Source organism: Diorhabda sublineata, chromosome 6 (assembly GCF_026230105.1).
Source record: "Diorhabda sublineata isolate icDioSubl1.1 chromosome 6, icDioSubl1.1, whole genome shotgun sequence".
NCBI classification, from domain to species: Eukaryota; Metazoa; Arthropoda; class Insecta; order Coleoptera; family Chrysomelidae; genus Diorhabda; species Diorhabda sublineata.
Window position 1 is genome coordinate 23,251,362 of NC_079479.1, and position 22,415 is coordinate 23,273,776.

General features: G+C 30.5%; 3 protein-coding genes across 3 annotated transcripts; 2 read left to right on the forward strand and 1 right to left on the reverse strand.

Moving 5' to 3' along the window:
• Positions 1–225: 225 nt before the first annotated feature.
• LOC130445854 (zinc finger protein 600-like) lies at positions 226–2,244 on the forward strand. Its single transcript, XM_056781742.1, has 2 exons — positions 226–1,348; positions 1,763–2,244. The coding sequence occupies exons 1-2, from the start codon at positions 226–228 to the stop codon at positions 2,242–2,244; spliced, it is 1,605 nt and encodes a 534-aa protein (XP_056637720.1).
• Positions 2,245–5,090: 2,846 nt separating this feature from the next.
• On the reverse strand, positions 5,091–8,042 carry LOC130445614 (kelch domain-containing protein 4). The gene is made up of 7 exons (XM_056781342.1): positions 7,841–8,042; positions 7,493–7,663; positions 7,196–7,406; positions 6,802–7,143; positions 5,817–6,113; positions 5,415–5,630; positions 5,091–5,355 (listed from the first exon to the last, which is right to left on the reverse strand). Exons 1-7 carry the CDS (start codon positions 7,952–7,954, stop codon positions 5,153–5,155), a joined length of 1,554 nt encoding a protein of 517 aa, XP_056637320.1. The 5' UTR covers positions 7,955–8,042; the 3' UTR covers positions 5,091–5,152.
• Positions 8,043–8,610: 568 nt separating this feature from the next.
• On the forward strand, positions 8,611–21,698 carry LOC130446063 (putative histone-lysine N-methyltransferase 1). Its single transcript, XM_056782083.1, has 6 exons — positions 8,611–8,725; positions 8,776–9,312; positions 13,286–15,065; positions 18,305–18,510; positions 19,326–19,463; positions 20,789–21,698. Exons 1-6 carry the CDS (start codon positions 8,723–8,725, stop codon positions 21,584–21,586), a joined length of 3,462 nt encoding a protein of 1,153 aa, XP_056638061.1. The 5' UTR covers positions 8,611–8,722; the 3' UTR covers positions 21,587–21,698.
• Positions 21,699–22,415: the final 717 nt, after the last annotated feature.

A 22,415-nucleotide genomic window follows, 5' to 3' on the forward strand; every position in this document is an offset into this window, starting at 1 on the left:
AAATTCAGAAGTAATTTAAATATGCTCACAAAAAAATTTATTAATAAAATATAACTTTTCAAGAAATAATATTCGGATGTCTGTTTAGTTAAATGAGCTGTTTTATGAATATAATCGTTAAAAAAGAAGACAGAAATTAAAGGTTATGTTACTATCGATTTGCGGAAATTTGTAAAAAAATATAAATTAATTATTGAAATATAGTCACAATTAAATGAGATTACAATGAGTGAACATGTATATTCGTCCGACATTGTTTCTGGATATGGACAAGCTCAATATCCTAAACCACAAAATGAAAATCAATCGTATTTTACATATTCTCCTTCACTTTTGAACACATTTTCTCCTAATACTAATTATATTAATAATATATGTACAAATACACCCACACAAAATGTTATTCGCAATCAGAATAGTTGTCTTAATTATCAAGATCAAGTGGATATGCCAAATTGGGACAACAGAATATTACCGGACTTGGAAAAAGTTATTAAATTACCAGATATGATTGAAATATCCAGTAAAGATTTGAGCCCTGTCAGTTATTGCAGTAATATCGACTTTTTAGTACCTGAACTGTATAAAACAGTAAGTAAGGATATGAATTTATATAAGTATGAAAATCAAAGTTACTATAACCAAAATAACATCGCTCAAAGGAATTATGATTATCCGACTTGTGTTCAATATGATAAATCTGCGAAATATTCCACTCTGAAAAGCTATGACGAACCTTTATTAAAAAGTTGTAGTTTTAATACAGAGAATAATTTTTTGGAAAACGAATTTAATACCAAAAGTGTAAATCAGAAAACCACAAACTATGATACATATTATGATTATAATACATATAATTATTATGATAGAGTTCAAGAAAATGCGTTACCAATACAAAGTGATTTATTTAGTAGTACAAACATTCATTTTGATGGGATAATCAATAATATTGATCAACAAACTGAAGATTCGAATGAAGATAGTGATATCGTAGTTGAAGAATCCGATGACGAACAAGCCAGTTGCGAAGATCCTGATAAGGGAGATCCATATTCAAAGATGAATAAGTGCCTTATATGTAATGTAACTTACAAACCGTTTGGAATCCAATTTTATTTTTTAACTACTAAAAGTCCACTTACAATGTCTTCACAAGTGCCTGTTATTTATAAAATTATAGAACTAGTAGGGAAAATAAGTACTACAAGAAACTATTTGTGTAGTGAGTGTTTGGGACTTTTGAACACAATCGATCATTTACAAATTAAAGTTGATACTTTTAACACAGAATTTATTGCAAAATATAAAAAAACTTGCATTGATAACAGTAACGAATATACACAAAAAAGTAAAAGAAAAATTAACAGAAACTTTAAGTACAAATGTAAATTTTGTAAAAAAGTGCTAAGTTTAAAGAAATATCTCGCATTTCATTTAAAAAAACATACAAAACGTGGCTTTCTTTGTGAGTACTGCGGGACGATACATAATAGCAGAAAAAAATTTATATTGCATAAGGAGAAACATTTCAAGAAGTACAATTCACGAAAAATTGATCCTTTCAAATGTATAAACTGTGTAAAAATATTTAGGACAAAATCCCAGCTCAAATGTCATGAAAATTATTGTTTAGGATTGTTTCCATACGAATGCAAAAGTGATCTCTGCGATAAGAAGTTTGCTACAGTTTCGCAATTAAATAATCATACAAAACTGAAGCATGATAAAAAGTTTGTTGCTATTTGCTCAATTTGCAATATAGGTTTTGTAAAAATGGCAGATTACAAGAACCATAAAATAACACACAGTACTGACAAGAAATATGCGTGTACAAAATGCGAAAACAGTTATAAGAGTCTGTACAACTTGAGGTTCCACATGAAAAGCCACAATAAAGAATTACCGTATGTGTGTCCTATTTGCAAAAAGGGTTTTATGAGAAAAGAATATTTCGAAGCACATGTCAACAAACATAATGGTATTAAGAAATATGGATGCACTGTGTGTCAAAAAAAATTCCCATCTCAGAAAAATCTGGATTCTCATATGAAAATCCACGAAAATTTGAAAAAATTGCCATGTAATATTTGCGGGAAACTATTGCCGAGTGAATATAAATTGAAAGATCATATTAGGATACATACCAATTTAAAGGAATTTGAATGTGATCAGTGTGATTTGAAATTTAATTTAAGAGATTCGTTGCGAAAACATGTTCGTAAAAAACATGAAATAATCAAGTGATATATTATTTGATAAATAATGTTTATTTCCCCAAAGGATCTTCCAATTATGTTTTATTAATATTTTATTGAAATATTTCTTGTGGATTAATTTTTATTGTTTTGGACTTAAGGTCTCGTTTAATGGAAAATTGGTTTCCAAAAGAAACAAATAAGTTGAAACTAATTTGCTGTTATAACAGATCTAAAATCAAGATGAATTATTAAGAAACACATTTAATAAGTAGAGAGTTTCATGAATTTTTTTTGTTTAATAGTTTTTTTCTTTCTCAAATCTAATATTAACATTTGTGATTTATTTTTCATAATATATTTTTAGTTAAGTATTGTTAGTGTAACTTTTTTTTCATTACAAAAATATTTTTGTTATACAGCTGAATATTTTTTATGTCTAAATTTATTAAAAGGGATGATGAAAAAACAATTTTTTTCTCTTCGACTTATCCATTAGGTTGTCTTCATTCACCTTTGTTCCAAGATCCTTCGTTAGCTGTTTGTCTCTTACATTATTTTCATTTTAAAATTATTTTTTAAGATATTTACAACAATCAACATCAACGTGTTGTCATACTTTACCTTCCTTATTACTATTATTATTATAATATTATTGTTTGGTTGCCTTTTTGTGAATTAAATTATTTCAATGATTGAGGAATATAGTTACTAAGGTACTACAGTCCAAGAAAATTAGTCCCCAATGCAAATTATGGTTAAGTTCCTGAATTTTGAGGTTTAAAAATTTATTAAGATTCAGAATTAGTGAGTTCTTAGTCACTTTTTGATTTGAACTACACCACTACTTATTACAACATTGTACTAATATGTTTATTACTTGAAACATCGAATGCTAATGCTAGAGGTAAAGATGTAGGGCTCACCAACGTAAATATATTTTCTGGTTAAATAAAAATGAATTAATTGTTTGACCGGAATAACACAAAGAAATTAATTCCTCTGCTAAAAAAGGATGAATCAACCTGAAATACAAGGGGTAGTGGTAATGTTTCAAAAACACTACTTTGCTCAATAATATTGATGAGTACTCTCTTGTAATTGTTGATTAGTCGTGTCAGTATTTTCTTCTTTTCTGGACTTGATTTATCTATTTCTTTATATATAAGGTGATCCATCGAAACAACTCTTTAAATGGACTAACACAAATAAAAAAATCAATTTCTCTGATGAAAAGGGAGAAATGAACTATAGATTTATTCCCCAAATTATTTCTATATATTAAACAATGAAAAACTTATTTTTATTATAAATAAAAATCGGAGTGAATTAACAGGGATCCAAGAAAATGTTATATTTATTACCCTAGGTTACAAGGGGTAGTGATAATGTTTAAAAATTGAAAAACACTTCCTTATTCAATAATTTTGATGAGTACTCTCTTGAAATTATGTTGATTAGTCATGTCAGTTATTCTCCTTATCTGGACTTGATTTATCTATTTCTTTATATACAAGGTGTCCAATTCCATCGAAACAATTCCTTAACTGGACTAACACAAATAAAAACATCAATTCCTTTATTGAAAAGGGAGGAATGGACTATAGATTCATTCCCCAAATCATTTCTATATATTTAAGGATGAAAAACTTATTTTTATTATAAATAAACATCGACGTTGGTATAATCGGAATCAGTGAAGTATTTAACTCCAAGGCTACACCTCCACAATAAAACAAATCATAATGTGAAGTCTCCTTCAAGTATTTGAAGATCCTTTTTACGGCTTCCCAGTCAGATTCCTTTGGACGATCCAACACCTCTGGAACTATACTAACAACATATGATAAGGACGAGTAGTCATAGTCAAATAGAGCAGGCTTACAACAGCTTGTTTATAGGGTACAATATTCTCCAATGGTGGTCCATTCTTGTCACGAGTCCATTTTTTAATTTGTATCTTTATAGGATTTGAATCTATTATGTTGAACCTCCTTAAGATGCGTTTAGTGTCGGCCTCTTGATGCAAGAATATGGAACCATCAGTTTTGACTTCTATTGGTATTCCAACAAATGTATCCAAGGTGTGAATTGTAATCCTGAACTCAGTTCTTAATTTTGACAAAAAATGGTCTATCTCAGATCTATTCCAAACCAGAATCCCATCATCAACATAGATGTCAACCATCACTTTTAGGCTGTTGGTGGCACTTCTTGATGAAAAGACAGGGATCTGCAACACTTGCCACCATGTTTTGAGATTCCATTATAGAACCTTTGGTTCCAGCAGCGGGGGGGGGCTGTGAGTTGTGGTGACTGCTTCAGTCCATAAAGGCTGCGCTAGAGTTTACATACTTGACCACCTCCATCCTCAAAACCAGCTGATTGATTCATGGACATATAAGGTCTGAATCTTATAAAAAAAGATAAAATTTATTATATTTGTAAATTAGTCCACTCTGTTGGGAAATCCCATATCTACAATCTCCAAAAACTCAAGATCATCTTCATATATGTCTTCTGCAGCTTTTTCTGTTACCATTTTTTGAATTATTTTAACACAGTTAACCAAAAGAATGTCTTCTAAAATATGACAGCAGAGGCAATAATATTATACAATACCTATAGTGATAATTATTGTTTCTGCTATGCTTTCCAACACAAAATTAACTGAATTCTAGGTTAGAAACTGTTTAACTAAAATTTAAATCAGTTTAAGCCCCCGATTTGGGGGGTTTAATTTAATGATAGTATAAAGACTTTTAATCTTGGTTTGACACATGGTACAGTTCAAAAAACAGAATTAAACCGGTGTTAAAATTTAAACCATTGTTATCCTTACAGTTAGTGGCCATCAATAAAGTATCTTTCTAAAAGTGAGTTTTAAAACAGCAACTTTTAATTCACAGGATGGGTGAAGAAATTATATTTAAATTAATTTGAAAAAAAAATTTATTTTACTCAATTTCCATTTCTGATTCCTCATCATCTTCCTCCTCTTCATCGCTGTTTTCATCATCGCTTTCAGATTCCGACCCCAACCATTCAATCTTAGACGTATCATCCGGAATAATAGTTTTCCATTCATCTAATTTTTTTAAATCTAAAGAATAAAAATCACTGTAGGTAATTTGTTTGTCTCCTTCTTCGAACATCCCACCTAAACGAAATAAATCAACTGTATATCCATTTAAATAAAAAAAAAAGGTTTGTACTAACCATATAAATATAGAATGCCGTGTTTAATAGCCAAACCACAATTGATTCTAGGTGAAGGTTGGAAAAATGTAGAATTCCGTTCTTTGGAAATTAATCCTGCTTCCGGAACACTTGGAGCAGGACCGACAGTAACTTTGAAGACACCATCATCTGATATTGTGGTAGATTCAATTTTTTCTTCAATTTTCTCTACTTCCATACCTCCACTATCTACACCTGCGTTAAATAAATTGTAATATCCATTTTTTTTTATTATTAAATGAATATTTTCAAATGTACATGGTATACTACAATGTATATTACTACGGATATTTTGGATTATATACCAACATGAGTAGCACAAAATTAGAAAAATAAAGATATAAATAAGTGTAAATCAAGTATATTATAATATATATTTACCTTCATCGATTTCTTCCCCTTTATTTTTATTTCTCCTAGCCTTTGTGTTTTTCTCCTTTTTTCCACTGAGAGACACGTTTTTCCAAATCAATTTCTCCAAGTCAATTTGATAGAAATCGTTGTAAAAGTGACCTGAAAGATTTTCCTCATCGTCCTCTACATCAAAAACCCCCCCATAAGTATATGCTACTGAATTATTTGTAGAAGAAACGATTGGCATACTACATCTTGGAGAGAATGTTATTCCTCCTAATTTTACTACTGACCATTTATATTTTGTACCAGTGGCATCATTTTCTACAAATAAAAATTGTTCATTGTTATTTTAAAAATTTGAAAATATATATTTTTTTTAAAATCTTTCATTATTTTGCGTCTGTTGTAAAGGATGATAACAGTTGTTATAGGTAGCAGAATTGTAAGTGAATTAAAGCTACACAGAAATCTTAGAAAGAAATTGAAATTCTATTTGAAAATCTGTCATTTTTTTCGCATTTCCTGTGCAATAGTATGAAATATAAATCAAGGTATTGATAATTAGTTTTCTGAAAGTATTTCACCCTATAAACTACCATAGAAAGTTATGTACTTCAGGGGAATGGATCATTAGTTTTCTGACAACATACCTTCAACTTTTTCCCTATAAACTACCACAGAAAGTTAAACATTTCAAGGGACTATATAATTACTTTTCTAACAACATACTTCTAACAATTCACCCTATAAACTATAATATTATAAATTATACATTTCAAGGGACGGGATCTTTAGTTTTCCATTAATCAACTTAAAACATTTTCCTATTTTGAACTGGAGCAAAAAAGTTCTGCATTTAACAGTAGTACTTTGAACTTAAAATTACAAATTTATGTATGTTCTTCAATAACGACTAAAAAATGTAAAATAAAAAAAAATTATTTTTTTAAAACCCTTCAAAACCAAAATATAACTATAAAATAATTAGATAAAAAAATAAACTACTCACTGTCCGGATTTAATAGAAATGCATCATTGAAAACAAGTCCCTTATCAACATCTTTCTTCAATCGTTCCTTGCTGTATCCACCATAAATCAGAATCTTTCCATCATTCAATGCCACCATACAACATCCTGATCTAGGTAGAGGAGCAGTTCCAGTTGGTTCTAACTTAGTCCACACATAAGTTTCAATATTAAAATTATACAAATCATTGAAGTACTTGTAGTCCCTTAAATTATCGTGAAAACCACCAAAAACAAAAAGATGTTTTTTAACTAGAACCATTCGGTGACCACTTCTCGCTGATGGTCCATTCGGAGCTGCTATTTTTTCCCATGTTTTGGTCTCTATAATAATTTTAAAGTAGATCACTTTTTCTACCAAATAAAAATTTGTTACCTAAATGGAAAACCCATAAATCTTTATAATGATAAAATTGTGATTGTGTAGGGGAAGCAAATTCACCTCCAAATACCCATAATTGACCTTTATTAGCTGAACTCACTACCATCTGATGTCCACATCTAGGAGGAGGACCCCCAGGAGCTTTGACTACTGTCCAAGTGTTATTGGGTATATTGTAGAAAAATAGATCACCGTACACAAAGGTCTGAAAAAAGAATAAGTACCTAGCTGTTCTAAGATGAAAACAGATAAGTTTTAAACAGTGAAATCGTTAGATAACTGAAGTCTTACCTTTTGACCATTGAAATATTCTCCACCATACAAAATAAGTTGTTCTTTATCGGGATGAGCAACAAGACTGAAATTGAGTCTTCTTGATGGTGGATCTATGAGTGCCTCGGTTACTTGCAACCTTTTCTTTTCTTCTTTCTCGAGTTGTGATAAAATAGTTTCTATATCATCCTAAATAAAAATAATTAACGGATAAATTTTTATTTGGTTATCTTGTTACAAATTCCAAAATAATTAAGCCGCACGATATTCTCTTAAAGATTTTTCAGAAATTTATTAATCTTTTTAAAAGCAAAAATGATTATTAATTCTATATCAAAGGTGAACCTAATTTTTTGTCACGAATACCTCTCCTTTAGCTTGTAGTTCTTTTTTTATTTTATTTGTTAGTTTCTTCTCTGTTTTGGCTGTAGTCTTTTCGGCTCCCTTTCCTTTTTTTTTGTCCTTTTTGTTTTTACCCATGTTTATTTTTTAAATTCTAAGTTTGAGGTTAAGTCCATTCGAAGAGAATGTAATACACATGGGGTGCATTCCACTAAGCGTTCACAGCGCCATTCCACTCTTTTGAGGGTTCCATATAGCGACTACGATCGTTGTGGGCGCGACCAGAACGTTACTCATGATGTCATGACTAACGTTCATTACCCGATGCACTACCAAATATTTTACTATCGCCGCAGAGGATATTTTGATTTTACTTTAATGTGAATCAGTTAAGCACTCCATTAAAAAAATGGCGTTGAAAGAATTAGCGAATTTTCAAAGCTCAAGCAACGCAGAACGCAACTATGAGAATCTATCTCATTATTTTATACGGTATGGGTATTATAAGTACTTTTGAAGCATTATTCTGACGCACCACCAAATATTTCACTATCGCCGTTGAATATATTTTTATTTTACTTTAATATAAATCAGTTAAGCACTCCATTAAAAAATTCAATAATTTACAAATTATAACATATCTTCTTAAAGTTTCCGCTGTATTTGTTCTGTTTTGCAATTCCTTAATATTTATTTCAACGCTTAAAACGCCACTTAGGCTTTCGATTATAAAGCTTTGTACTAAGTGGAACGGGAAAGATCGTGCTCGTGAACGTGATTGTCGTAAGTGGAATACACCCCAAATGAGCTCTGTGTAGTAGTGACTTGTGACGTGACAGTTGATATGCTGATGTTCCATAACTCAAAAATGTGTAGAACAAGTAAATCCCGAATAAGTTTTTAACAATGGTAAAAAAACACGTTTAAATTTAAACAAAGATTAATTATCTAATTTTTAGGAATACACTGTCGACCTGGATTTGGAAGATCTAGAAGCCAGGTTGTATAGTCAAATATATTATTCTAATAATGAAATAGAAGAAGCTGAAACTAGTGTAATTCCAAAGAATATTACGGTTGATGATAATGTCGGGAAAAAGTATCGATATTTCGATAATCCCGCAAAGGAAAATTATAATATTTTAACTGTACCTCAAACATTTATACCACTTACTAATCCACCAAATGAAAATTCCGTTAATACAATCCAGCAACCTCCAATAAACTTGATTCCAAATTGTAATGTTGGTTCATCTAGCCAAGATAAGGAAATTATCGTCAATAATTTACCAAAAAGTGCCGTTAGTTATTCTGGTTCAGAGAGGGAAATTATTCAAAATAATATAACCGTCAATCAGTATTCATTCCCAGTTGTTATTAACTCTACTTCTAAACCTTGGACACCTACCTCAAAAATACTTGAACGAAATAAGAAAAATTTGGAAAGGAAAAAAAAGGCTAGACAGAGAAAAAGAAAAAACAAGAACTTGACTGAGGTAACTATACTTTTTTTACCCCAAAAAATTCTTTCTCAAGCTTTAAATTAGAGTCAACCTATAATTTAAAGTTTTTAATTTGTTTGTATATAAACAAAAGGTTGGTTTCGGAAAAATTTAGGGTGTTTCTACATTTATGTGAGAAACTCAGGAGGTAATTACTCGTATGACATTAAAATATCTTTTTGCTGTATTTTCAAATAGTAAAAACCTTTTTTTAGTCCCTGTTTTGTTTTGGTTATGAGCACTACATCATCTGCATAAGCCAGAACTTGCATTCTGCTATTATAAACCATTATTTTGGATTGTAATCCACTACCTCTGATAATGACCTCTAGTAGAAAATTAAACAATACTGTTGATAACGGGTCGCCCTGTTTTAAGCCTTTTTTTGTTTAGACTTATTCAGATAAGCTGCATTCAATGGCTACTATGTTTTTGGTTTTGTTTAGTGTCATTTTTACCAAACGTTTTAATTTTTTAGATTAACCAAGTTTTTCTAGAGTTTGGTACAGGTGTTTTCTTAATATTACAGTATTTTTTTTATTTTTGTATACAACAGGGAGCTTGCTTATGTCTTTAAAACATTTAGGCTGCTGTGCTTTCCCAATAATAAGTAGCCAGAAATAGTGATTGCCAGTAGAGTTAGCACAAACTATGAATGTAATCTGGGCTTTGCTAGCTTTGTACCCAGATGCTGTAATTTCCCTCTTGGAAACAAGGGACTTGGTTGGCAGCTTTTTCAAGCTGAGAGCTGTTTTGTCCACAGTGTAAATGATCTTGAGTTCAAAACCACCAGATTTTCTAAATTCATTCAATGTCTTCTTAAAATCTTAGGCGGATACTACATGGGCTGGCAGTTTCTTACCTTGTATGTCTAGTACCCTTATTACCTTATACCCTTGCCTGGATTTAAAGCATTCAAGCCAGCCAGCTGTAGCTTTGATATTAGGATCACCATTCATCATTTGGTTTATTTGCTGTGCTTTTTTACAAATGATCGGTCCGATAATAATCAGTTGTTCTTGACTTCCAATTTGCATAAACCAAGTATACATTCCTTCAATGGCTACTAAGTTTTAGTAGTATAGTAGTAGTATAATAGCTCCAAATTCAGTTCCTGCTTACAGTTATCATTCTGTATTAACACAAAAATTTGATCGCTAGTCGATCTTTTTTTTGTAAACCCACCTTGACACTCCTCTACTTATTTGTCCAAGTATTTATTTAACCTGTTTCATATGATTCTCGTTAGTACTTTATATGCAACATCCAGTAAGGTAATGCCCCTGTAATTACTGCAATCAGCTTCATCTCCTTTCTTATGTATGGGTACATAATTGATTTGCCCCTTTGGCTTCCAGCTCCCAGATTTTGTGTAATATGTTGAATACTTTATTATTTCTATTGGTATTCCGTTAATTCCGGCATTTTTATTATTTTTTATATTGTTTGTTACCTCCTTTATCTCAATTTCTGTTGGTACTTCTACTATAGGAGTTTTGGTCACTCTCTTTCTGCGACTCACCTTTTTCGTTTTCCTCTATTACTTCATTTAGCAGTTCATCAAAGTATTGCCTCCACCTATCCAGTTTTCCTATTCTGCTTCCTATTAGACATCTAATTTTACTTTGATAGTATCAAATTTAATTATTTTTTTCTAATATTTTTTCTGTCATTTTCATCGCTGTACTAATTGATGCTATTCCTTGGTGGTTGTTGCAGTCTTTAGCATCACATTTTTTTGAAACTATTAATGCCTTCTGCCAGTCTGTTAGGAGTGTCTTATCTTCTTTAGCTTTATTGAGATACAGCATGTCTTTTCCTGTTTGCCCCAGAATTTTGATCATTTCTAAAGTCTTGGTCATATCCCCGCGCTTTTCCATTATTTAGTTTTCTGATAGCATGCTCTATCTCTTCTCTACTAATTTTTATGTATGATTATTCCGTTATGTCAATTTATACAATTTCTTCTGTATATTTTGACTCAATATCGAGTAGTTCTTGGTTTGTATAATTTTTCTAATGTTTTGTAGGAGAGTTTTTGATTTGCTTTAGAGTTTTCTTCTATTTTTCCTCCAAATTTTTGCCATTCTTCATTCTTTGATGTTTTAATTAGTTCTTTGGTTTCTTTTTTTCTTTATATATATTAAATTTTAGTTCTATTTGGTATGTAATTTTTCCATGCTATTCTCCTCTAATTTACTAGGTTTTTTATTTTCCTCTACCATCACGATATTTTGTTCCAAATATTAAGTAATTCCATGATTCTTCTACATTTACATTAACTATTTTTTGGAAATTCAATTTCTTATTTATCTCTTCTTGATATTCCTGGGCTATGTTTTTATTTGGTGGATTGTATGTTTTTATAGATAATTTTTATGAATGCCATTATAGTAGATTTGCAAAAATTTGGTGATAAGTGTATTGTTGATTGATTTATTTTTTTTGCTGACTCAGGGATAATTTGTCATCGATCAGAATTAGGTTTCAAGGAGAATTTAGAAATTAACTGCCCATAAGTAACTGATATGTGTTATACAAGGCGTGCATGCAGAATATTATTCAAATTATTACTGAGTATCTTGATGAGGCTTAAGTTACTTGATTTGTTTGGTATGAGATAGGTTTATAGAAACATGTGTCAGCCGCCTGAAATTCTAGAAAATTTATCCAAGTGCAGTTAGTGTTACCGAAAATGGGAATAATTTAATTAACTAAGTAAAGTTTTGTTGATATTGGATTTTCTGAACGAGACTCATATATTGAAATGCTCTACAGACTTTAAAGAACCTGACAATTGTTTCTGTACTAGATGGTGGATGAAAATTCACAATAAACCAAATTTTCAGATGGTTTTTTTGCCAATAGTAATTCATTAGGAAGGTTTAGGTATATTGAGTTAAGGTTTTCTGTAAATTGGATGGAATTCTGCCCAATCCTTTTAATTTTTAGAACAAAATAATGCCTGCTAGGATTTTTTAGGCATTTTGGTTTGTTTTTATATATTTATATTGGTATCCACTGTATTTTGTGTACAATTCAACTTTTTCCTCATAGTACTTCGAATTTTGGTTAATAGGTTCAATACAAGAGTCTCCTAACTAAAATATTTTCTCTGAATATTTGTCTAGACAATTTATTTCATCTGAAATTAACTTTATAATTTATTCAACTAGCAAAACTGGTTCTAAACATATTTAATACTGTTAGAACAAGCAAAATAAACGAATTTTTATCGATTGCAGAACATGCTACTGTCTTCCAAGCTGAAGTATTCGCTCTTATGGTATTGACACCATAGAAAGACAATAATCTCAATCTAATCAGATAACAGAATTGCTGTACAAGCCATAACAACTGCAATTATGTGCTATACGCTTGTGCTAGAGTGTAAGAAAGTTCTAAAATAACTGGTGAGTTATGGTTGCAAGGTCCAACTCGTTTAGGTGACTGGTCACTCCATTAACGATAAGGTGGGCTTGTTTGGTAGATTGGTGTAGCCAAAAGTGTTGTTACATCTTTTAACAATCTGCTCTTAAGACAGACTCTGCAGAGATGGATAAAAACATCTTGTATGAGATAATCTGAGGATCTTCTCCTTCTCTCACCAATGAGCTGCTCCACTCAAACTTTTTGACCGGCCACAGTGATCTAAGATGATATCTTCATGCTATAGGCAACATGGGCGATTCGAAATGGCGTTGGTGTATGGAGGAAGAGGAAACAATCGACCTCGTTAATATTGCCAGGTTCAAACATGTGGTGAAGCGTCACTTGACTTTGAAAAGTTAGCTTTGCAAAGGACATAGGTTTTTGGTAATTTCAAATGGGACTGGACATGTCGGGCCTATCAGAAGGCCTATATGGTCAAAGGCATTTGGCTGTCAGAAGAAATAAAAAATTTTGATTTTCTAAATCCAATTTTTCAAAGAATCGATTAGATTTTTAACATTTAACATTTTTGTAGGTCAACCAAGCAATTAGTGATCCTGTAATCGTGTGCATATCAGATTCAGATGATTGTAATGCCGTAGAAGAAGATATGAATAGTAATGAAAAATCAAAACAAATAAATACAAAGTTTCCTAAAAAATACAATGAAGCAGAAGGGGATAAACTACCAGAGGTAGATGATGATGTCATATTTATCCCTCCTCCTCCTGTTGAAGTTATTAATGTTGATTCGTCTGAACAAGATGTAGAACATACTGGCACTGCTGTAGAAGAAAAAAACGAAACCGGTATATCGGAATCAATAAATCCCGAATCAAATGATTTCCTGGAAACGAATATAGAGCCTAATAATGCCAATTTCGATTTTGCCCTTCATGGATCTGATTTTAGTACTGATCCAACTGAATTTAGGCAACCGTTGAAGCCTGTTGAATATTGTGAAACTGAAAGTAGCTGTAGTACTAACGATCAAAGCAGAGATTTTAGTAACACAGTAAAAACGATTGTTTTTGCTGAAGTGGATTTTCCAAAAGAAGATATATTTTCAGAGAAAAATTTAGAAAGTTTCAGTTCTTTTATAACACCAAAAAGAAGTTCCGTCAAATCAAAAGAAGTTACAAATATTTCAGAAGAGCCCAAGGATTTGAGTGATAATAATGATGTTTCTACAGATACCAGTAGTTCTGAAAGCGATTATGAAACAAATTATAGTGAAAAAAATAATAGTTGTTTGCCTAATTTATCACCAATGGTACCAGACATTATTCAGAAAGAGAAGAAAACTGTAATATGTGAACATGATAAAAGTTCTACAGTTGAAAATAAAAATACAAGGAAAGGTTTACATAAACCAATAGAAACAATTAGAAAAGAAGGAAATGGAAATCTTGTTGATAACACTATATCTAAAACTCCGAAATCGAAAAGGAGAAAGAAAAAAGTGGAAAACTCAACACCGCTATCAGACAAAAACACTTCCGAGAAATATATTTCAACAGATACAATTAAAGTCGATGAGGTACCCCTAAATTGTTTGGAAAATTCCAAAAGAAAAAAGAAAAGAAGAAGTACATCTAACAACAGCAAAGAAAACGAGAATATGACCAATACGGATTTAGTAACGCCGCCAGAATTAACGAAACAACAGATAGATATTGTCGAGTCTACAGAGAACGACAACCAGGAAAAGATTAAAAATAAAAAAAAAAAGAAAAATTTAAAGGATACAGAAGCTCCAGGCTCAACAACAAACAGAACACCCTTATCAGTGGAACTAGAGAACTTTAAAAAAAATGTTGAAATTACTATGGAACTAAATCAAAAATTAGACAGTAAATCAAAGAAAAAGAAAAAATCTGAAAGTTCTTCAACGGATGTTACGGAAAATTCTGAATTATCAAATAAAAAAACTACTCGGGAAATAACTAACGAAGAGAATATGAAAATTAAAAGGAAACAAAGTGAAAAAGACAATACTGATAAAATAATTGACAAAGATACACAAATAAAAGATTCCGAAGAACCTTCTACCAGTAAATCGGACAATCCTCTGGATAATTCAAATAATGAACTTATTGTTATAGATGATGTAAGTTCGACGTATATATCTGTCTCTTCAGATAATACAGATACCGATTTTGAAATTTTTGATGATATCACTACTAATATTACTTTGAACTGTGATACTTCGATTTTGCCACCAAATGATTATGAAAGAATTTCTAAAGCTGCTCGTTTTCATCTGGATAATTATGAAAAGTTCGATGTTTCCGATATTCAAAGCAAACAATCAGGTATGCGTATTTTTTTTTAATTCGAAATTTTAGGTTTTTAATTTTAAAAGTTGATTCCGACTAAGTGGACAGGATGTAGAGGTATCTTCAAAAAAATAGGGCCTTAAATTCAATAAAGTGTCTGAAATAGGTTTGTTAAGTTTGTTTGGAATTATCTCATGAAAAAAATTATGAAAGTGTTATATTTTTGTGAATTTTGGGAAAATTTTCAAAGTTGAATATAAAAATCTATTTCAAAGTAACTTATATTGATATATTCGTTTCTTGGGATTGGGTGAAAAATTGTTTTTTTCTGAATTTTGGAGCAATGGTGAAAGTTAGAGAAATATTTTAATAAAAGTTGTAGATCTTTGAATTTTACACAAAAATAGTCCATAGTTTTTTGCTATTACTAATATTTATAAAGTTAGGGTGGCTAGAGCTCAAGGGATGGTTATTACAGTTTCAACAATGTTTATAAAATAATGAATTTCAATTTTAGAAATATTCAGAAAATATTTTTATTCCATTGAATAAAGTTGTTAAACATATAATTTTTATTTGTTATAAACAATCAAAAAAGATTCTCTAAAATTCAAATTCATAATTAAACAAGTTCAGACGTTTTCTTTTGAAAAATGGCACCTTTCCAGTCAATTATGATTCGTTAAAACTGTAAATATCATCCCCTGGCTCTAGCCACCCTAATTCCATAAATATAAGTATAAGCGATAAACTTGGAAGGACCATTTTTGTGTATAATCTACAACTTTGGTCCAAAACTTTTTTTCTAATTTTACCAATTTTTAAAAAATTTGATCAAACTATTTCAGACACATCACATTAACTTATATTGAACTTACCCCTAATTTTCATTTGCAGATATATTTTCTTAAAGCTACTCTAGAACTATTTGGAATCCTACCTATGGTAGGAGGGAAACAAATTAATAAAGAGTGTTTTTTTTTCATATTTTAAATATGAATTTTGATTTTAGAACCATTTTTCTTATTTGTAACAAATTATAATTGTTTTTCCATTGAGCAAAATTGTTAAAAATGAATTTTTGAAATTTTTAATTCGTTTTAAACAATTAAAAGAGGTTCTCCAAAATTAAAATTCATAATTTAACAATTTCAGAAGTTTCTTTTTTAGAAAAATAGTTTTTTTAAGTCAGATATGATTCTTTGAAATTGTAAATATCATCCCCTAAGCTCTAGTCATCCCAACTCCATAAATATTACTATTATCAAAAAACTTCAATGGACCATTTTTGTGTAAAATAAAAAGATTCACGAGCTTTGCTCAAAGTTTCTTTGTTCAACTTTCAATTTTTCCTAAATTCAGAAGAAAAAAACTTTTTTTGAATTTTTTCACCCCTACTCAGCGGTATGACACTAAAACAACTTGCAAATCTATTTCGGACACTTCAAAGTAACTTATATTGAACTTACTTCTAATTTTCATTAGTGGATATATTTTCTTGGAGCTACTCAAGAATTATTTGGAATCGTCCCTCAGGTAGGGGGGAAACGAATTGAAAAAAATTGTTTTTTTTCTGAATTTTGGAACAAGGGCGAAAGCTAGAAAAAAACTTAGATGAAAGTTGTCATTCATTGAATTTTACACAAAAATGGTCCATAGAAGTTTTTTGCTATTACTAATATTTACAAAGTTAGGGTGGCTAGAGCTCGAGGGATGGTAATTATAGTTTAACATATCAAAAATTGCAATTTCAAACATTCTCCAAGGTTAAAATTCATAATCGAACATGTTCAGAAGTTTTTTTTATAAAAAATCGCACTTTTTCAGTCAGTTATGATTCTTTAAAATTGGAAATATCATCCCCTAAGCTTCAGTCAACCTAACTCCATAAATATCAGTATTATCAAAAAACTCCAATGAACTATTCTTATGTAGTTTGTTCAAAGTTTGTTTTTAACCTCGAGTTTTTCGTAAATTTAGAAAAAACGCTTAAATAACTTGACAAATCTATTTCGGACACTTCATAGTATCTTAGATGGAACTTATCCATTTACTGAAGAATTGTCTTCCGGGTAGGGGTGAAAAAACTTGAAAATAGGCATTTTTTTTTTAATTTTGGGACAACGATAAAAGTTAGATAAAAAACTTCAAATGAAAATTATAGATCTTTAAATTTGACACAAAAGTTGTCCGTCCCTCCTACATACTTCTTTTTCACTAGAACTCCTTATGCCTTTTCGAGTGTCAGAGAATTGGGATTTCAGTTTTCATTCTCCTTTACCCATTTTTTGTACAGTTTCTAATTTCTGTGAAACTTGTGATATCCAAGTTTTCTTGGATCTTCCTTTCCATCTTTACTATTCTTAGTCCTTTCATTATTAAACCTTCAACATCCATTTTTTAATATTCACTTCCATTCTTAGGTTTCCTATTCTCTTTATATATCTACTTTTTCTTCAATTTTCTTAAATGTATCTGCATCTATTACTATATCGTCTGCATCAAATTCTTCTTCTATTGTCAATTTTCTACCTCTACGGCTGAATTTTTCTTCTTAAAACTCCTTCCCTGCCTCAAATATGTCTTTCGTGTTTCCTTTATATTGTTTCTTTCATCTCTTATTTACTTTTTTCTCTTCCTACAAGTGTTTTGATTTCGTTTCAAAAGCTTCTATTATTGTCTTTTTAATTATTTGCTAAATCATCTCCAAATTGTGTCCATGTTTTCGATTTTTGCCTTTTCAATTCATTTTTTATGCTTTTGTCTGCCTTTTTACTTTCTTCATTTCTATTTTTAATATAATTTTTCCATGTTGCCTTTTTCCGCTTAACCAATTTCCTTATTTCTTCTGTCCACCAATCTGATTTTGTAGTATTCTTTATCCTAAATTTTCAAAAGTCCATGCTTTTTCTAGCATTATCTCTTGGTCTAGTTCATAAAATTATCTATTTTTTGCTTCTAGGTATTTCTTTTGTTCTTAACTTATATATAGAAATTCTATCTTATCATCCAGTACTGTTTTCACCAGTCTGTGGTTCGTGCCTATTTCTGCTTCTGGTATTGTTACTGTTTCCCCAATTATCCTTTCCTTTATCTTTCCCCCTAGGTACCAAAGGGAAAAAATTACATCGTAATCAATTACGAAACTCTGTTAGATACATTTTCTTCAAAGTATTATAAGTTGCAAAACCTTAATTTACCTACGATTTTCACATAAACTTGTTCGCTTTATCGTAGGATTGGTAAACACTATATACTACTTTTAATTTTTTTAGATGATCCTAACAAATGGTTGATATCGTACAGAGACAGAGCAACTTATCTGAACAATAGAGGAAACATAGGCCCGCGCTGTACCAGATGCAGACATTTTGGTCATATAAGCATAAAATGTCCAGAGAAACCTCATCCACCTCCATGTATATTATGTGGAGAATCTAATCACCAAGAACCGAGATGTCCATTTAAAATGTGTACACAAGTATGTTATTTTTTTTATGAAAAACTGTGTCAACCTTTTGGTATGAGTATTCTTAATTCAACGATAATTCCATTTTTTTAAACACTTTACGAATAGAATGGTACACTGTATAACCTGGAGTGACGGATTATTATATTTTGGAAAATGTAATTTTTGAATTTACTTTAAAAAGATGTATTTATCAAGTAAATCAACCAAGCCGTGCCTTCGCCAAATTTTAGAATTCTATTATAGCCGCATAGGGCCGGCTCTAGGACTCATATCGCGGACTTGTTCGTAACCGTATGTTATCGCAAGCCTTTTGTAAATCTTTAAATATTAGTTCTATTGGTCTATTCCTTTCTGTTTTTTTCTCTATCAACTGATTTAAAGAGAATACATTGTCTGTATATCTCTAAATCCTAAACTCTGTTCTTCTTCATAATTAGTGTATTCCTGGTCTGCTTGTTAGTGCGATGAAAAAACTTTCTAAACCATTTTTAATTTGCAATTTACAGATTTCAAAGATCATTTTCATTTTTAATAAAATTGATGTGTAGTGTCTAACGATGTTTGATATTAATCCCTGTAGAAAGTCCAAACGATCTGTAAATTTTTATCAAATATCCCAATAGAACGATTCACCAAATATATTTATATGTTTCAAACCCGATGCTTTAAATATCTATATTAACCCCTGTAGAAAGTCCAAACGACCTGTAAATTTTTATCAAATATCCCAATAGAACGATTCACCAAATATATTTATATGTTTCAAACCCAATGCTTTAAATATCTATATGCATTCATATTTATTTTTTTTTTCGTTTTTTCAGTGTGGACAGCGAGGTAATTATTCCACAACTTACTGTCACAATTGTTTCAAATTTCGTAATTGCATATGTCGTCTATGTAAAATGGTAGGACATATAGAAAAAAGTTGTCCTGATCTGTGGAGGCGATATCGATCAACAGTAAGTTTTAATACATTCTTCTTCTTTAATACATACTTTCTTTTCATTCTACCATTCTCTGTATTTCTTTCTGCTTTCATCACTTTTTTATTCATTTGCTTTTATTTTTTTAATATGCTTATTGTGTGATGTATTTTTCTTCTAATTTATTCAAACTATTTTCATACAGTGGGGTGGATTTACAAACACGATTTATCTTTTTATTTATTTATTATTCACTAAACTATACCTTTGAGTCTTATTACTAACACTTATCAAATTCTTAACATGTCAATTAATTTACATACACGGTTTACTTCTCTATCCCGATACGTATTTGTTTCCTTAGCAATGAAATTAATTTTTAACGTTTTATATTTATTATCATACATATATTTGTATAGTACTTAAATTTTTATTTATAGGCAAAATTTATTGTAAAAAATTGTTTATAGTCATATCCAATTCTGCAAACATTTAGGTCCTCTATCTCCTACAGGTACCTCCATAAAAGTGATTTAAGATGATTTTATTGAAAATTTCAGTCCATACATTTTTTTTATTTTGACCTCTTGTGCATATATTTTCTCATTTTAAAGGTTTTTTTAAAAAAGTTATTGGGGGGGAGGGGTGTTAGGTTTCAATTATATTCTAGCCCAAGAGTAAAAATCAATCATTTTCAACTACCAATCCTTTAAAGGTATGCTAAAATGGAATTAATAGCCCGATAGCCCCATTTAAGTCTCATATGTATTTCCATCTCCTCCAGTTACCCCCATAAAAGTGATTCAAGACGATTTTATAGAAAATTTCAGTTCCTACATTATTTATTTTGATCTTTACCTCATATATTTTTCTAATTAAAGACAAGTGATTTTTTAAGGTAGCTCTTAATCATTTTTCATTATTAATAATTTTAATTCTAAATTCTTTAAATGTCATTTTCCATCCCCCAAATCAAATAAAACATATTTTTGTAATTATAAATAATTTAAAATCTAATAAAGTGCAAAAATATTGAGAAAAACAATTCAATCCCACTATTTCTAATTTTATTCTTATCAATTGTTGCCCATAGATCAATAAATGTTGAAAATATTTCTTCTCCCAAAGATATTCCAGGTTCTTATACTTTTCCTCTTTTTATTTTATGTGTTGTGTCTCTACTTTGTCCCTGCTTATTTGGTGTCGTTCTTGATCTTCTATGATCACTTTTTATTTCTGTGTTAAGCTATTAAATTTATTATCGAATGATTTATCCCATACTTCATTATTTCGAAAAATAATAACCCTAAAATATTTTTCTCCCCTAAATTTTGTTGTATTGTAAAAATATTATGTTTTAGACTGATCAAGGACCTATGGTAACCTCTCCAGAGCTACCGAAACCAAGATTTCAGCAATGGTGTTCTGGTTGTGCTAAACAAGGACATTTGGAACACGAATGTAATTATTTCAATAGATATTATCCACCAACTACCCCTTTTATCAATGACTATGAGGATAATTTGCAACATAATAAACAAATGGAGTTGCAACAAACTTCTATAGCCTCTGCTACAGTATCGACCAGCGAAACGATTCAAGTATCCTCATTAAACAATCTGGTTACTACAAATAAATCTGTTCAAATAGTCAACGACGTTCCGAGCACATCCAAAAACGATTCAGTCAATATAACTTACGACATAGATGTGGATGATCCATGGCAGATCAAAAAGTTATTTATGACTACTTCCCATTTCAAAGTCACCCAATTTATAAAGGATCAAATGAATGATTTGCAAAGGAATCCGATGGATCCTAGGATATTGAAAAGGAAGATAATCCGGTGCGAAAAATTAACAGATAGTAGAAGAGATCCTCCGGAAAGAATCCTCCGCGAGAAGAACCATTGGTACAGATTACTCAATATGTTGATATTTGGTACTCACAAGCACAATTCTGGACTTTGGCATATCAACCAATTGAAGAAATATATTTCGGAAGCTCATCATGTAAGATTGGATGGCGATAAAAGAGTTTCGTTGTTCAATTCTTACAGTTACATATTCGGATGTGATAAACACGCCAATTTTGATTATTATAAAATATTAAGGTTATTGATTAGAAAATATTATAGTAATAATAAAAATTTACTATAACTTTTTATACCTAAAGAGAATTGATTATACGTTATTATCTTTTGATTTTATGTTCTTAATTTGGAGAACACCAAAGTGTAATTATTACAAATAAAATCTTGATATCTGTTGATTTTATTGTAGCTTTGTGTAAAGTTTAATCTTTTTTAACTGGCGGATAAAAATCCTTGTTATAAAGGAAAATCTGTGGAAAGTTTATGATTTACTGGGATTTCAAGTGTTTACGGAGACAAATCATCAGATAAAACTTACATACATATCGGTTTACAACGTTCTCGACGTCTTCTGATTTCTAACCGCCATCTGTGTCTATCCTACCATAGATCTGTTAGTTTTCTCTCCTGCATTCCCTTATCTTTTCCCTCTGTCTAGCTTTTCGTGCACTTCCATTTCCCTTGTGGTGTCCACTTTAGGACCTGTTTAGATATTTCTTTTCTCTAACATTCTTTGTACATGATCATACCAGATCAAAAGTTTGGTTTTGATGTTATCCATTAATGTGTATCTGATTTCCATACCACCCTTATTCTGTCCTTTTTTATCCTGTCCCTCTGAATCAGATACAACTTCTAGTACAGAAATCATTGAAGACTAAATCGGGACAATACTTGTGACTAGCTAACCAGACTTTAGTTAGTTATCTTTTTTGTATTTGCTATAAATACCACATCATCTGCATAATCAATTGTTTTACCGATTTTAGATTTGTGTGGCTAATTATCGTGTATAACTGTTCAATTTTCTCTTGTATTCTACGATCTCCTAGCCTCCTAGGTATTTCCATGTCCTCCAGACAGACACCTCTATAAAATTGATTTCAGGAGATTTA